Source organism: Alligator mississippiensis, chromosome 4, assembly GCF_030867095.1.
Source record: "Alligator mississippiensis isolate rAllMis1 chromosome 4, rAllMis1, whole genome shotgun sequence".
NCBI classification, from domain to species: Eukaryota; Metazoa; Chordata; order Crocodylia; family Alligatoridae; genus Alligator; species Alligator mississippiensis.
This window is the reverse complement of record NC_081827.1, coordinates 5,056,230-5,074,236: the sequence shown is the minus strand read 5'-3', so window position 1 is coordinate 5,074,236 and position 18,007 is coordinate 5,056,230. Positions and strand designations below refer to the sequence as shown.

Sequence of the window (18,007 nt, the reverse complement as noted above, 5' to 3'; positions counted from 1 at the left end):
GTGAATTGTTGGCCCCCTTCATGTGCCTTTACCAGAGTATGGTCAGAGGCAGAAGGCCTCTGGGGAAGCTGTGGTGGTGACAGCTAGGACACATGGTATATACTTACTGAGAACAACTTGCTGTACCCCCAGCCCTTTTAACAAAGTCTCCCTGACTGTTTCTTGCCAGTTCTCAGAAATATTTTTCTCTTGTTAAATATACTTTTTTTTTTTTTTGGAATCTAAATAGCTTTCCTCCTCCTCCTAACCCTCCCATCCCATTTCTCCTGCATAGCTGGTTGATCTTCCTTCAAGCACTGTCTGAGTGGACTCTCACTCTTGGGATGCACTTAGTTGTGCCAGAGAAGCTCAGACTCCAGTGGAAAACTCAGCGTTGTTGGGTTATGTGCCGAGAGACGGGGAAACTCCATGAGAGGTCATATGGGGAACTACTCTTCATCTATTCTTGGGTCCTTACAATGAAGCAGCAGGTCCAAACTCTCTCTTGTCTTTCAAAGCTCAATGGATTTTCACTCCATATATATTGTACAAGAGTTAGGAATTATTCAAGTAGCATAGTCCTTCTGCAATGCTAAATCCCCTCTCTCTGACTGCCACCCCCTCTTTATAACACAGGGCAAAGGCTGCAGACTGGCCTGTTCCAATCAGGCTAAATCCATATGGTTTTGTTTCTGGCACGAAGAGACCACAAATTGTTCTTCATGTTAATCCTAGTGGGAAAAAAGGCTTTCAGATCCCAAGATGAATCTGGGGTCAGAACTAGTTGGTACTCCTTCCTGTCACTCCTGGATGAAGGAGATGCAAGTCAGCATCGGGAAGTGTTATGGGCTGAGAAGATTTGGAAGCTTTTGATGGTTGAATGGCCCGATAAGTTCCTTTTGACAATGTTCATGGTGCCAAAATGAAGAGGGAAATAAATATTCTCCTTATTAGTACTCGGAGGGCCTGGTAGATCCAGGATTGTAAGGAGAGGGGGTGGCAGCAGTGGGACCAGCACCACTGCTCCACCGTGGGGGCGATGTATGGCTGGAGCCCCCAGCTCTGTGTGGGGCACCTGGGGTTGGGGGACAGGCAGGGAGCAGGCACAGCAAGTGGGGACTTCCCACCACTGCCGCTGTCCCCCCAAACACCGTTGAGCAGGTAGTTCCTAACAGGAGCCCAGTTTCAGGTCTGACAGGTGGGAGATTTCCAAAAGACAGATCCTACCCTTAAGAAGAGGTTTGTGTGTGGCCCAGCGGGATCCCTCCCTTCTCATCCCAGTTAAGAAAGGAAAAGACAAGGCTCCACTGGTCTTGAAGAGTAACACCCGAGGATGTTCAAGAGCTGGCCAGGTTTGAATCCTGCGCTAGGAGCTCTTAATTGCCAAAAACTTACATACAAAACGTTTAGATCCTGTTACGGAAAAGGACGATGTTGATAGCAACCTCGACATGTCCTTGCAAACCGCTCAGAAGAGCCTTTGCAGCATTTTATCTTGTGAGGTCCCCAACTTCTTGAGCTCTCTCACTCTATGATCACCGGTTGAGGCAACGCTCAGGGACCACGGATCGAATGAAAGTCCCTGCCTACATCTTCCACTCCAGAAACAAGCAGTTGAACGCAGAACACTGGAATCGTCCCGCCCGTCACGTCTAACTGCAGCGGAGCTCTGTGGCTGCAGCCAGACCTGACGAGCAAGGCTAATGACCTCTCTTGGTTCTCTCCCGGCGAGGACCACCCCTCGTCATCAACACAAACCTGAGCCGTGCGTTTTAGCTTCCTCTCCTGATTAAATGTCTCTGCAAGAACTTGAAACCTTTCCAAAATCTCGAGCGGCAGGTGTGCTGGACTTAGAAGAGAAACTGTACAAGTTCTTCAGCGCCTGGAAACACATCAGTTGTGTAGACCGATGCTACCGCTTGAGTGGGTACAAATCTGCAGTGATCTCTGTTTCCATCATCCAACAACCGTGTAAGGTGCATAGGTGCCTTCACAGCTTAAGAACATAAGAAACGCCATATTGCATCGGACCATAGGTTCAGTATCCTGTCTGTCACAGTGACACAGAGCAGACGGCAAGGGGGAAGAGCATTTATGTAGGGCCTGCCCAGACTCATCTGCCCTCTGCACCACTCCTCTTATAGCTTCCCACAGTCAGAGGCTCAGTCAGTTGTAATCTGGAGGCTGTAGCCCTTACCTAACCTAGTCCCCTCTAGTGGTTTCTGAATCTAGTGCTTGAAAAGAGCATAGAAGGCAGACCTCAGATGTCAGAGATGCTAAGCAGGCAACATGACTTCAACACAAGCTCTAGATGTTGGCCACCTCAGAAATGAGCACTGCAAACTGCCAAGTGCTACTAGAAAGATAAGTTTTGGGTAGGACCGGTGGGTCTACCGCTACCAAAAGTGGCACGATGCAGTTAGGGATATTTTCACAAAAGGCCAAGCAGTGGAGGAGTGCTCCCTCAAGGCTTAGTGATGCCTAGGGCATGGCTCATCTTTCTGCAGCCATTGCCATAACCACTGCAAAGGGCTGCAGTGCTCTGTCCTTGCAGATGTATGTCCCAGAGTGGAAGACATGCTTTAAGGTGTGGAGTTGTGAAGTGCTACAAGAATGAGACAAATCTGAAGGATGACTCTTGTATACTGAATTGCTAGGCCCAGATCCAGACTTGTGCTTGAAAGCTTGTCTCAAACATCTCCCAGCTGGTCCAATAAAAGGTATCACACCCCAAAAAATCCTTGCCTCTTGCATATTTCCTGGCCCATGAAGGCTACAACATAACTCCAACACTACCTGTTGCTGTTTGGCCTTTCCAGTTTCCTTGACTGCAAGGGCTATCAGAAAGACGAAGGTCACGGCACCTGTTTAACGATAACATTGAACCTCGATCACAAAGCTCTTGAATTCAGCCACCATTTCCTCTCCCACTTGTAGAGGATTTTTTTAACAGAGGCCTAATGCTTCACAAAGACCCCAAATCTCAGCAATGGGAGTTTTAATCATGCTTCCTTTTTTGGTGACAGCAATATGTTTCTTCCAAGTCAGAGAAGTGTATAAGTACAGAAAGCCTTCAACTAGAAGATCTTACCTGACCCAGCAAATTCTTCTAAGCGAGGGTGACCACCCCAACATATCCCAACCTGCACCTCTCAATGTCCCAAAGGACATGGAGAAGGGAAATGAACAAAGGAAGAGGAAGAATGACTGAAACCCGAGTGATTTGAGTAGATCAGCAGAGATCTCCCAACCCTCCACCCTACTCTATGACTGCATGGTCTCTGAGGGGTGGTCCACCCTCCCTTCATGGACATATCTCCTGGGACTTGGGGCTTTCCCGGGGCACCACAGCTGTAGCTGCATCCTGACAGTGGGGATTTGTACTGATAACCCATGTCAAGAACTAAAATTACATGTAGGCAACTCCTCTTTCCAGAGTTCCTCAGGCCTTTCATTAGAAATGAGATGTCTGAATTTTGCAAGCTGTAAATGGGAGAGAAGCAGGGAACCGAAAAGCCTGCATGTGCCCTGTTCACCCTCTCCCTCGGCATCTCCTCTCTGCCATGGTGTGAGACACGACTTGATGAACCTCCAGTCTGACCCAGTACATGGTAATTCCTGGGTCTTTTATTTCTTATGGAGGGATTCAACTGCAGGGACTTCCTACAGTATGGCCAGTGGTTCATCCTTCACACAGATCCCACCAAACCAGTCAGTGACTCTTCTAGCCTTCTCGAGATACCTGAACGCTCCCAAGTGAAAAATCATAGTGCTGCCGCTGTCTGCATGCCAGGCTCCCCAAGACCTCACTTAGGTCTAATCTGCTTACTAAGAATTATGCATTGCTGAAATTTCTTGGAGGTCTGTCCTCAGCAGGGGTACAAAAGGCAAGTCTGACCCTGCAAACAGCACACCGATGGCAACACATTCTAGGAGTGGACTTCTGAGCAGAGTCCAAGGTGCCTCTTGGAGAAAGCCTGCCTTAATAAAAGAAAAGAAGTTATACAACATCAAGTTCTCTGATCCAGAACTCCAGAAGGATTAACTAGTTAAAGCAGGATTATACGCTTGAAAACAGAGCTAATCTGTGCAGTGTTTTTAAAAAAACACATATCTGGGGGCTAGTCCTTGGGTGAAAGTCATGTTTGTAACAAAGCCTTAAAAAGCCAGGTAGTAACGCGGCTCTTATATATGTAGGTGTCTTGACTTAACCCCCATGAGGTGACGGGCAGTATACTGCCCAACTGCTTTCCTGTGCAACGTGGCTCCCCTAGAGGCATACATTTGGAGAAGATCTCACCAGCGTGTGCAATTGAGCTTGTCTCCTAAATTTCATCCTAATTTACCTGGAAACCATTTTAGCCAGGACTTTAAAAACCAGGATCAGGAGCCACAGTCCATACTGCAGCTGTCAATGGCACCATCTGGTTTTAAGCAGAACAATATGAACCCCCCTCTTGCATCTCCCAGCTGCCAAGCAGTTTTATCTAATGGGCCAGATGAGGCTGCAGATCAGAACTGGTCCCAAGCAGCTGTGACCAGATTTGGGTCTGAACTTTCCCAAAGTGCAGGACTGCTCCGAAGTCCTGACAAGTACCCTACTGTCACTGCCAGACTTTCTTTTTAAGCAGCGAATGAGGGACTAGAGAACATTTCTCAAACAAGAGCAAATCCCTTTCTATCCACTTAATTATCCCCTCCGTCACACCCAAAATACCTATTATAAGCTAACAACGTACCTCTTTTTTAAGAAAAAAAATCTGACCCCCTCCCACTTAAGTTATGAAACAGAATGGGAACAACGTCAATCTCCTTAAATACCGATATTATTGACCTAATTTTATTTCAGCAACGAGTTAATGTGTGTGCTGTGCACAACAACATTTGGCACTACAGCTCTTCAAAGAGCTGACAAATATTAGCCAATTCATTTTCCAAGCCTCAGTGAGGTAGGCAAAGGCTTTTCTCTTTTGGTAAAAACAGGGCCACCGACACCGAGAAAGCAAGTGACTTCCCCCAGGCAAAGCTACTAAGCCAGGAGCAGCGCCAGGATTACAACTCAGGTAGGCAGGGCACCTGCTCCTAGATGCAAACCACTGACTGTGCTGTCTTGCCACTGCAGCAAATGCCAACCACACCATTGCAGGCAGCTGGGTGTCTCTCAGTTGCAGGGCTAGCTAACTGGACAGACAGGCTATAAAACAACACTGTGAGCCTTTCAGCACATCTAGCTTGCAAGGCACACAAGGATAAAAAACAGCTGCAACACAAAGCATTGCATGGGGCAAAACTATCTGGATGCCTCCCCCCTCCCCAATGAAAAACAGGAATTTGATTTTGCAAAAATGAGGTAGGAGGGATGGGCATTGGTAAACTTGACACTGAGTTGGAGGGATTTATGCTTTGTTTCTGAAAGCTGTAGTGAGCCTTCTGATAGGAAAGCAGCAGCATGTAGAAATCAGGACACGAGAATCATAGAAAACAAGGGTATGAAGGGACCTCAGGAGGTCACATCTAGTCCAACCCCTGCTCCAAGCAGGACCAGCCCCAGCTACATCATCCCAGCCAAGGCTGCTTTTCTGAAGTCCAGGGTCCTTACTCTGCTGTTCTCCATCCTTCCTTTCCTCATGATCCTCAACTCAATCATCTCATGGTTGCTGCCGCCCAAGTTGCCATCTAGGAGACAAGAAGACCTTAGAGAGTGGTTTTCAACCTTTTTTCATTTGCAGACCCCCCAAAAAATTTGAATGGAGGTGTGGACCCATTTGAATTGTAACTGTGGGTATTCACATACTTTTGGTTGATCATACTCATCTTTCAGAGACCCCTTAGAATATCGTCTATGGACCTCCAGGGGTCCATGGACCACAGGTTGAAAACCACTGCTTTAGAGGATATTGGGTAGTTTTATTCCCCAGGGAATTTTGTTGTTGAGTACCTGCTATTTGCAGTCTGGTGACACCCCCCCCGCAGAAGTTATTATTTTTTTTTTTTTTTAGGATTCTCACGGTTAAATTACTTCTGCCAGAGATAGCAGAAGAGAGCAGAAGAGTCTGGAAGGAAGGTCTCTCACGTCATACCTGACCCTACCTTCTCTTTAACGATGTTTTGGCATATGGATAGACTTTAACACGGTATTACAGGAAAGTGTCCTCTAGCACAGTGTCATGTGCAGACTTTCTAAAGCAGCTAGCTGTTGGACCACCTGGGGTCCTTTGAAAAACCCTCTCTTTACTGATACGGAAACTATCAATGAGGCCACAAGAGACGTGGTGTCACTTCAAAGAAAGCAAGTAGACAATGACTGGTTAAGAAATCCCAAAGAGCTGGATGGCTTACAGCCTAAGGAAAGGAATCAGAAGCTTTTTTGCTTATGTAAGCTGGAGGTTCAAACTCAGCCCTGCGTGTTGGTGCTTAGGCCCATATTACTTAGCAATAGTGTAATGATGGGAATAGCCCAAAACTCTTTGGTGGTCTCTGCGAAATGAGCCAGAGGGAGCTTGGCACAACATTTAGAGGAGTAGGTAGGTGTTCAAAATGTCCTTACCGGCACTGTTTGGAGGAGTCAGGATAGACTGTACCTATCAAGTTGTCAACTAACCATTTGGCTACAGCAGTTGCTCTCTCCAGGTCAAGGCTGTGGGGTGCTGATGGGATCTATCACAACGTGCACTGCACACGTCTTGGGGACAGAGGCTTCGGTCCCCATAACTGTCAACCCAGCACCTTTCATTCGCACTAAAATGTACTTAATGAACCTAAAACTATTCTAAACTGCTAGCGCTCTAGTTGGGAAGACTAAATGTAAGAGTTGCAAGAGAGTTCTCAGAAAGAAAAAGTCATTAGGAGCTCTTTCAGCTAAGCAGCTGGAGCAACCAGGAATAATTAGTGAGACTAATTAGACTAATATTAGTCTATTAGTCCTTCAAATATGACAGTCAGCTACAAAATACCACTTGATTAGATCTGCAAGAATGCTGTGAACACAGTGCATGTTTATGGAAGGTCACAGACCCGTATTAGACAAGTGCTGAACATTAGTGCCAACTCGAAGCTTGTGTTACCACGTGAGGTGCAGTTAAGCCGCATCACTGAGAAACACCCGTCTGTGTAGCTTGCATGGTGATAACTGGGGTCGGGCTGATCGTTCTCTGGGGAGGGCACAGCATGCATCATTCCTCCGGATCCCCTAAGTGCCCTTTGTGTGGAAACATGGCCACTGTGGGAGAGACAGATGACCCTCCCAGCCACAGGGTGAGTTTTCACACAGTGCAATGGCAAAGCAAGGTTGGTTATCCCGTGAAGGAACACAGCATCCCAGCACAAAGGCCTGAGTGAACACCCTACTACACCTGGATAAGCTAGCCATATCTTCATTGCTTCTTTGGGGGCAGGGAGAGTTCCCTTGGCTTTTGTCTGGGCCGAGTGGGGCAGGGAATAGCCCGTACTTGGCTGTTGGGGCCTCTCTTCTGCAATAATAGAAAGAGGCCAAGGGTTAGAACAAGCCAGCTTGGAGTCATTAATGATCAAGCCCGTGTGTAACCAGGCTCCCCCAAAACTGCCAGGCAAATCCTGCACTGTTATCCAAGGAGCACAGTTAGCATGTGTATTGCTTTACAAAAGCCTGAAACAGAGCCTCTACTGCTAAAGCTTTGCCCTGTCGTTCACAGAAGCTGAGACAGTAGTTCAGGTATATGCCACTGATGGAGGGGAAAATCAGCATTAGTGGTTTCACAGAGAGGGAGGAAGGACAAACGCATGATGTGATATAAGAAGCCGTTCCAAGAATAAGGGGCAGCACAAAGGGAGGGGCTAAGCTGGATGTGGAAGGAAGTGACAAAAGGAAGAATGACTGCCATCGTACATGACGTGACTCCTCTTGGGGGTGGTGTCAGCAGGGATGCCACTGTAGGCACGCACGTACTGCATACACAGGGGAGAGGACTGCTTTCAATAATATTATCCATCAGGACGGTGCTCGTGCTCACCGCCACTTCATGCTCTTCCATGCAGGCATAAAGGGCCGGGTAACCATCATCTTGACAATGCATGCCCCATGCTGCCAAAGACTTCAAGAAGTGAGGCCAGAGCCCAGGTTGTGGGATCTATATCATCTACTTGAAGTACCCCAATAACCACAGGGTAAGTGACTTTCTTCTTCAAGTGCAGACCCCCTTGTCAGCGATTGGCAATCAGACTCTTCACTGGAAAGAGGAAATGAGGCACTCCTGCTGCGATAGTCAGTGACTGAGGCACTGAGACTTGGCTGCTATAGCAAGGGAATAATGTTTAATGCAGGTTAGTGGGTTGCTCTGTGCTGTTGCCTTGCCAATATTTGATTGAGGTGTCATCCTTGATCCAAGACCAAAATAACAACTAGGAAAACCTTCCCTTCATCGATCAATACAACAGAGTGTTTCCAAAGCAGGCTGAGCATGCTGTCCCAGTACAGACACCTTGCTGTTTAGGTAGCCTCACCAGCCCTCTGACAGCAGGTGCACACACATTGTATGATTCACTCATTGTCTGCAACCAAATGGCTTGGCCTTTTGGTGAGGTGGACACAGCTCCAAAGAGCTAAAGATGGCTTAAAATGCTTGGTCCCATTAGGCTAATAGAACATGATATATCCAAAGCATGTAGCTGCCTCTCATGGTGCTGAGGGAAGTTCCAGAAAAGATACTAATAGGCTAACTGAACAATTCAAGTAAAACTGGGACCATGTTAGGCATGGATGTAGTATGTGCTCTTGTTGCAACCTTGTTCCATAAACACACATGGCTGGAAGGGAACTCCTGGATCGCTGACACCAGGCCTTTGCTGTCAAAGGCAACCACACTGCGGAAGGATATGTGAGGAGTTATATCAGGGCTTGGAGCTTGCTGATCCTAGAATCATAAAGAATGAGGGTTGAAGGGACCTCAGGAGGTCACACCTCGTCCAACCCCTTGCTCAAAGCAGGACCAGCCCCAACTACATCATCCCAGCCAAGGCTTTGTCTAGCCGGGTCTTCATAACCTCCAAGGATGGAGACTCTACCACCTCTCTGGGGAGCCTGTTCCAGTGCTTCACCACCCTCCTAGTGAGAAACTAGGACCTCATATCTAACCTCAACTTTCCTGGCTGCAACTTGAGCCCATTGCTCCTTGCTCTGTCATCTGCCACCACTGGGAACAGTCCAGCTCCATCCTCTTTGGAACGACCCTTCAGGCAGTTGAAACCTGTTATCAAATCCCACCTGTCTTCTCTAGATTAAATAAACCCAGTTCCCTCAGCCTCTCCTCACAAGTCATGTGCCTCAGCCCTCTAGCCATTTTCATTGCCCTCCACTGGACTCTCTCCAACTTGTCCACATCTTTTCTGTAGTGGGAGGCCCAAAACTGGAAACTGTACTCTAGCTGTGGCCTCACCAATTCCAAACAGAGAGGAAAAATAATTTCCCTCAATCTGCTGGCAGCGTTCCTACTAACGCAGCCCAGGATGCTGCTAGCTTTCTTTTTCTGCAGAGCTGCTGCTTAGCCAGCTGGTCCCGAGCCTCTTGGTGCATGGGCTGGTTCTGTCCTAAGTGCCAGACTTTGCACTTGTCCTGATTGAGCTTCATGAAATTTCTTTTGGTCCAGTCTTCCAGTTTGTATAGGTCTCTAAATCCTAGCCCTGGCTTTCAGTCTGTCTACTACTCATCCCAGCTTGGTGTCATCCTTGCTCCTTTAGGTCAAGATAAAAACAACCAGAAAGACACACAGGTGGCTTGATATCACTGTAGCAGACAAATATTTGGTAAAAAGCTCAGGTTCAGATTTCAGCTTAAAATAATGTGTTTGGGCAGAAGATAACGTGGTTGGGCTCCTGGTGCTGTCCCCTGTGGCAAACGTCTCCAGGAGTCCTCTACCAGCTCTATGACAGAACTCAGCAACACTTATCATTGTAAATGACCATGCATCTGTTTAAGAGGTCTGCCGAGTCACTGCTGGCTTTGAAAGGCGAAGAACCAAAACAGAGCCCAGCTTTGGTTGTGTCAATGATGAGATGTGTCATCAAAGAGAACAGCGGATGCCTCGAGGACCTCTCCAGTGCATGACAAGGACTCTGTTACATTTGTCTTTTAATGGAATTAGCCTGTTGCATGAAGGGCAGAGCTTGAAATCTACGGGCTTTAAGTCAAGAGGCCCTATCCTGGAGGGTTTGTACAGGATTGGAGAAGCAGGCAACTGTCAAAAATGAGCTTAGGCAGGTTGAGTTGGCTCGCAGCTGTTTTATAAATGAAGCAGAAAAGCTCTCAGACTTGTAGGGGGGTTTGTGCATGAGACAGTTGAAGCAGGAGCTGGACACCAGCACGTCAGATGCTCATTAGGCTCCATTTTGCAGACCCAGGAGAGTTGTAGCTGTCTTGTTCTCGACTCCCTCCTATAGGAGCACAAGACACAGGGTAATGCTCAGCCTCAGTCTCATGGGCACGAGATGCCTTTGTCCCTGGTGTGGGAGTAACGCTGACACACCCTCGGAGCAGCTGTGTGGGGGACAAGATGAAATGCAAGCAGAGATGCTAGGGGGGCCAAGGGTGCACTTCAAAGGAAGTCCTAAAGAGAAAGGGGAGATGGAGGACTGGGGCAAAAACATGAACAGTCACAGAAACCTAAATCTGAGTGTTAAGCTGGACTCTACGTAAGAAATGTATTGCTACATCTGCCTTACAGGGAGACAGGAAAACACATCCATATTCTCTTTCCTCCCCCTCTGTGAAAGACCATGGAGCTATGAAGGGGAAACGGGAGATCGCTCAACTCCTGAATAAGCTGCTGTGGTGGCCGACAGTCCAGCAGATACACAGGCAAAGGAGGACTTTCAGTTTGAAAATGTCCCGAGGGTGGTGCGAGGGGAGCAGACACAAGGCAGCAGAGGAACCCACCTGAGCTGTAGCTGTCTGTAGAGGACTGAGAGATGGACCGGGACAGTGAACGGCGACTAATCTTTGTTGGGCGCTTGTTGAATTCTTGCTTCTGGTCAGCAAACTGGATCTGTTAAGAGAACAAATCCCTAATTAATCTGGCATGAGATTAAACCCAGTGCAGACAACCCCAAACAGCCCCCATGATTATATCCGAGAACAAGGGTTTCCTTCACATAAGGCTGAGTATCAGTTTCTATAATTTTCTCAGAGGGATTTTAGGTTGGCTGCTTAGTTTAGCTCCATGTTCTAGCTTAGCACGCACGATACAAACCCGCTTCTCAAATCCTCCGGCCAGCCATTTTTACCAATATGAACATGCAAGCCAGGAGAATCCAGATACCCCTCGCACAATAACCCCCCAATGTCTTTTTTTTGTTTTTTAAACTCGAGACAGTGCTGTTTATCAGTCCAAATGGGAACTATTTGGAGGCCCTCAGAAGCTGGTACAGAATTGAGGAGCACACTATTTTACTGACCACATACACAAAGACAGAGATGGAGAACCATGGGTTGCTCTGTTGTGTAAAGACCAGACTCAGAAATAAAACAAGTCGTAGGATTTCAAATCACTTGCCAACTGTACTCCATAAAATGGGTTAGTTAAGATCAGCCATAAAAGACATGGCTATTATAATTGTGGGGTAAAACACATGCAGGAACACCACATTTTGACTGGCTGGAAAGCTGGCCCATAGCACTGGTTGCCAAAAAGACATGGGAAGGAAAGATGGAGTCGCTTCACGTTGTACTGAAGTACAGGTGCCTCTTGGGTGGCACATAACAGTTGCTTAACTCTATAGAGCAAACTCTATGGTACGGGTCATAAAAGTGAAGGATAACGCACAAAAGTGAAACGTGGTAGGAAATTTAGGCTGGTAACATCGCACCTCAGGTGCAATTTGGTCAGGGCACCGGGACTAACATTCCTACTCTCACAAACAGCCCTGCAATGGGAGGACCCTCTTACAAGTATTTCCAGGAGATGTGCTCAGTTTACAAGTAACAGGACGACAAGACCTTGGTGCTCCATTTGAAACAGAATCAAACCTGGTTTTCCCAATTTCAGTATCACCGTTAGTAATCAAGAGATTCTCCAAGCCAGGGCCAAGCAAGCGTGACACCTCTGCTAAAACGTGGGCATGCACACTAAGCACGGAGCCATCGTCTTGGATCCGCCTGCACGCAGCGGACTGGAGTTCGACAGATAGGTTTGCTGCGGTGCACAAGGATGGTAAGACTCTGGCTCACACACTTTACAGCCATGTTGCCTCTGGTAGGCGAACAGAAATACAACCTTGTTGGTAAAGTCAGGAGATCTATTCTGAAGTGTACAGAGGACAGAACGGCAGAGCAAGAGTGTCGTTTTTCCAGACACTTTCCAAAGTGCATTCTCCCTCTCTAATTATACAGTAGGCTCATTACTTCCCTCCTGCCCATGTGCCAACCCTTCCCTGGATGTACTGCCACCAGAAAGGGAATCTGTATCTCCGAGGCAGCGGTTCTCAACCTTTTTTAGATTTAAAGCACCCCTCCAGACAGCCTTAAGGCACCCCCCAGAAAGACTTAAGGCACCCCTTAGAAAAGGCCAGAGTTTTCACTCTTTTTTTTTTTTACTACAGAAAAATTTGAAAATTTGAAATTTTTCTGGTGCAGAGAACTCAAAAAGACCACAACTATGGATTTCTGTCCAAAATCTCTTTGAAAGGATCTCAAGGCACCCTGGCATGTCATGGCACCCCGGTTGAGGTTTGCTGCTGTAGGGTTTTTTTCACCCTTCAGCCATTCTGAAACGGACCCAGAGACGGCAAAATACTGGCTTTACGACATGCATATTTGCCTCCTAGGAAGACTACCAAAACCACCGCTAGCACAAGACAAACAGCTGTCTTACAATTGCTCTGCCATTACCAAATGGGAGTGGATTTTTTCTTGTGACCTTTACCATAAAAGCTCCATAGCCCTCAGCTGGCCCCTCCCAGTGCCACCACGGTCCTATTTCTGCATCCCATGCAACTGTCCACAATGATTTCTCTATCAAATAAAAATTCAGCTCATTAGGGAAAAAAAGCCACAAATCCTATCAACATCTCATTTTCCTCCTTATAATATTTCTAGAGCAGTCCTTCACCCAGTGCTTGCAGGGCACTTTACAAACATTTAGCTGCCACATGAAGTAGACATTCACTTTTTAGCAGATGCTGAAACTAAAGCTGAGTGTTTCTCTCACTTGTCCACGGTTACACACCAAGGCAGAGGCAAAACCAGGAATAGAAGCTAGGAGTTTTCACTTCTCCCCTCCAGGCGGTATAATGCCACAGCTAGGCAAACTTTTTGAGGGCTGAGCCTGTTAATCACAGATAAATTCTCCCTCAGTAGCTAACACTTTTGTTGGACAACTTTTAGCACTGCTGTCGGAGCATTTCAGAGTTGCGCAAAGGTGTTAGATCTCTCTTGGAGAAGTTGGAGGCGATTCCTCACTTGTTATTTAAGGATAGTGGTCCAGATGTATACTGGTATATATTGGCAAAACTCCCCTGACTTTATGTGAATAGCTTGCTTGCTCCGATACAGGTTTACAGGGTACAGGTTGTAGCCGTGTTGGTCTAAGGACACAAGCAGACAAGGTTCTTAGGGGAAACCTGATATCTTTTATTAGACCAACTCAAAGAATAATATTTGAGTTGGTCTAATGAAAGATATCAGATTTACCCAAAGAACCTTGTCTGCTGTTAAAGATTTAGCATTTATATCTACAAAGCAAAACCATTACCAGCAAGTATCAACTCTCTTAGGGTATGTTAAGTGCTTTATTTACTTGAATATAAGATAAGATACCCCCCGCAATCAGCATGGGGGAAAAAAGCCTATCATCTTATATTTGCATACCTGTACGCAGGTTTCTAACCTGTGTACAGGACCTCCACCTGACACAGGAGGTGCATGGTCCCACTAGGGGGAATGCCATACTGGATCTGGTATTGGCAACGGGAGATGACATGATAGGGGACCTCCAGATCGGTAACTATCTGGGGGACAGTGATCACCTTATAATAGAATTCAACATAAGACGGCGAGTGGGTAAGGTAACTAGTAGGGTGAAAGTGCTAGACTTTAGGAAAGCTGATCTCATTGCACTCAGGCGATTAGTCAAGGAAGCACTGCAGAGTAGGAGTTTTGAAGGGATGGGAGCCCAAGAAGGGTGGCTGTGCCTAAAGGAAACGATCCTTCGGGCACAAAGCAAGATGATCCCCAAGCGAGGCAAAAGAGGGAAAGGGGCCAGGAGGCTTCCATGGCTGACCAGAGAAATCCAGGGCAGCCTAAGGGCCAAAAGGGGAGCACATCAAAAGTGGAAACAGGGTGAGATCACTAAAGATGAATATACCTCCTCTGCTCGTGCTTGTAGGGAGGCAGTTAGGCGGGCCAAGGCTACCATGGAGCTGAGGATGGCAACCCAAGTAAAGGACAACAAGAAATTGTTTTTTAGATATATAGGGAGTAAAAGGAAGGCCCAGGGAGGAATAGGACCCCTGCTAAATGGGCAGAAACAATTGGTGACAGACAGGGGGGACAAGGCTGAACTCCTCAACGAGTTCTTTGCCTCAGTGTTCCTAAGCGAGGGGCACGACAAGTCTCTCACTGGGGTTGTAGAGAGGCAGCAGCAAGGCGCCAGACTGCCATGCGTAGACCCTGAGATGGTGCAGAGTCACTTGGAAGAACTGGATGCCTTTAAGTCGGCAGGCCCGGATGGGCTCCATCCCAGGGTGCTGAAGGCACTGGCCGACGTCATTGCAGAGCCACTGGCGGGAATATTCGAATGCTCGTGGCGCACGGGCCAAATCCCAGAAGACTGGAAAAGGGCTAACGTGGTCCCCATTTTCAAAAAGGGGAGGAAGGAGGACCCGGGCAACTATAGGCCGGTCAGTCTCACCTCCATCCTTGGCAAAGTCTTTGAAAAAATTATCAAGGCTCACATTTGTGAGAGCCCGGCAGGACAAATTATGCTGAGGGGAAACCAGCACGGGTTTGTGGCGGGCAGATCGTGCCTGACCAATCTAGTCTCTTTCTATGACCAGGTTACGAAACGCCTGGACACAGGAGGAGGGGTGGATGTCGTATACTTGTACTTCAGGAAGGCCTTCGATACGGTATCCCACCCCATACTGGTGAACAAGTTAAGAGGCTGTGATGTGGATGACTGCACAGTCCAGTGGGTGGCAAATTGGCTAGAGGGTCGCACCCAAAGAGTCGTGGTAGATGGGTCGGTCTCGACCTGGAAGGGTGTGGGCAGTGGGGTCCCGCAGGGTTCGGTCCTTGGACTGATACTCTTTAATGTCTTCATCAGCGACTTGGACGAGGGAGTCAAATGTACTCTGTCCGAGTTTGCAGATGACACAAAGCTATGGGGAGAAGTGGACACGCCGGAGGGCAGGGAACAGCTGCAGGCAGACCTGGACAGGTTGGACAAGGGGGCAGAAAACAACAGGATGCAGTTCAACAAGGAGAAATGCAAAGTGCTGCACCTAGGGAGGAAAAATGTCCAGCACACCTACAGCCTAGGGAATGACCTGCTGGGTGGCACAGAGGTGGAAAGGGATGTTGGAGTCCTAGTGGACTCCAAGATGAACATGAGCCGGCAGTGTGACGAAGCCATCAGAAAAACCAATGGCACTTTATCGTGCATCAGCAGATGCATGACGAATAGGTCCAGGGAGGTGATACTTCCCCTCTATAGGGCGTTGGTCAGACCGCAGTTGGAGTACTGCGTGCAATTCTGGGCGCCGCACTTCAAGAAGGATGCGGATAACCTGGAGAGGGTACAGAGAAGGGCAACTCGTATGGTCAAGGGCCTGCAGACCAAGCCCTACGAGGAGAGACTAGAGAAATTGGACCTTTTCAGCCTCCGCAAGAGAAGGTTGAGAGGCGACCTTGTGGCTGCCTATAAGTTCATCACAGGGGCACAGAAGGGAATTGGTGAGGATTTATTCACCAAGGCGCCCCTGGGGGTTACAAGAAACAATGGCCACAAGCTAGTAGAGAGCAGATTCAGATTGGACATTAGGAAGAACTTCTTCACAGTTTGAGTGGCCAAGGTCTGGAACGGGCTCCCAAGGGAGGTGGTGCTCTCCCCTACGCTGGGGGTCTTCAAGAGGAGGTTAGACGAGTATCTAGCTGGGGTCATCTAGACCCAGCACTCTTTCCTGCTTATGCAGGGGGTCGGACTTGATGATCTATTGAGGTCCCTTCCGACCCTAACATCTATGAATCTATGAATAAAGTCCCCTGCATTACATACACTGTCTAGTACCAAACTGCTGCTAGAAGCAATACGTGCTCAGTCACAGAAACCAACTATGAAGTTGACTGAAGGCAGCCCAAGCTAAGCATGCCCATAAAACATCTGGCCCCCATTGGACAAACACGCTAATGGGAACCTTCTTTTTTAAATGTGGCCCTTAAAAAACCAAATGAACGGGTGGATGTTCCCTCCATACAGAACTGGCAGCGGGACTGGAGGTACTGCAATACCAGGCTGGCACCAGGAGGGCCAGAGCCAGCCCTGGCACCCCCCCCCCCCACCTTGATGCGAAAAATGCTACATTTGATCTTAGCCGAAAAGACAGATATGCAATTTATATATAAAAAAAAGGCGTTTCGGACCAAATTAGCCAAATCCATTCCAAATTCCATCAACTAAGCAGAACTTGGTCGTTTAAATCTATGTGGTGCTACCACCGGCTTCACTCCCAGACTCTTCAGCTGGGGGCTTCAGATACCCCCAAATCCATGGCAGGCATCCTATGTGCAGGCCCAAGCCCGGAGGTCTTCAGGTTCAGATGCCCCCGAGTCTTGCTTGCCCTTAGCCAACAGGCCAAAGGAGCAAGCTACGGAGAAATCCCCCATCTCCATAAAATAGGTGTGTAGTTGAGATCTTCCCATTGGGAAGCTACAGTAGACTCTCGTAGGAGGGCCTACCCACAGCGCGTTGGACAGGTGTTCACCCTTCACTACAGCATCCCATTCAAGGTGATCTGACCTCCAAGGGGAAGCCACCTTCAAGGTGTCAGCTCTCCTCTGCCAAAGATGCTACTACAAGGATAGGTTAGTGCAGCCCAGACAAGATACAATGTCCACTGTGTTCACTCCCCCTCAGCACCAACTCTTTTCCAAGTCATGGTGAACCACTACATCAAACATATTTTGACTTCCTATTCACTCCTATAACTGAACAATGCCTTTCTTTCCCATTTCCAATTATTCCTGTTTCTTCACAAGCCTTAGAGGTCAGTAAACAACATCAAACATCTACGTGATTGAGAGTATCACTTCCTCTCTCAGCCTGTCATATGTGGTTGGTGTGGTCTTGCCCTTTATGGGGTGGAGATGGACCCGGGTTGCCTTGCACCTCATCTGCATATACATTTTTGGAGGGTCCCAGGACTTGTGACAAGAACACCCAGTTCTCGTCGTGACTGGGAGCTAACTAGATCCTTGGCTCCTTTGGGGGGGGGGCAGGGGGTGTAAATCTGGAGTACAGACACATACTGAGCAGTGCTGGGCTGTGGGGTCACTGTGGCTTGAAATGCTGTTGACTGCCCAGCCCAGTAAAGTATATGATCAGTCACGAGCCTTTTGACTTTGGACTAATATCACGCGTAGTTTGCACTATGTATAAGTAGGAACAAAAGCGCTGCTCCAAAGTGTGCTTATGGAGGACCTGTGCTGAGACTTGCAGCAGCTTGCACCAAGTTAAAATGCACGACTTCTGGATGAACTTACCTAGAGTCATTTACATATATGCAAGGTACCAGGGGTACGTTTATTGTGACGTCGGTGGTTTTTTTGGTTCCTTCCACTTCAAATTAACAAGGGGGTGAGGCGAGCCAAGCAACTGCTGCGTTTATGACTGGGCCTGAGTCTGGGTCAGGACCAGTTGGACCCACAGCACTCTCCTGTCCCTCTCTGCAGCGTCTGCTCTCCGCTGTGTCCCTTTGCCCTTCTTTACTGTTACATACAGTTCAGTTCACGTCCTTCCACGCTCTGCTCCAGGAGGGAACGGAGCCTGAGCAGGGTCTGACAGTA

The 18,007-nt window shown here is 47.9% G+C and overlaps 1 protein-coding gene across 6 annotated transcripts in view; it reads right to left on the bottom strand.

Moving 5' to 3' along the window:
- Positions 1-18,007, bottom strand: part of AHCYL2 (adenosylhomocysteinase like 2) — a 160,024-nt gene that overhangs the window by 31,425 nt on the left and 110,592 nt on the right. For all 6 annotated transcript variants that reach the window (XM_019487654.2, XM_019487652.2, XM_019487655.2 and 3 more), the window contains exon 2: positions 10,886-10,994. In XM_019487654.2, coding sequence (XP_019343199.2) covers positions 10,886-10,994 — 109 coding nt within the window. The remainder of the gene's footprint in view (positions 1-10,885; positions 10,995-18,007) is intronic.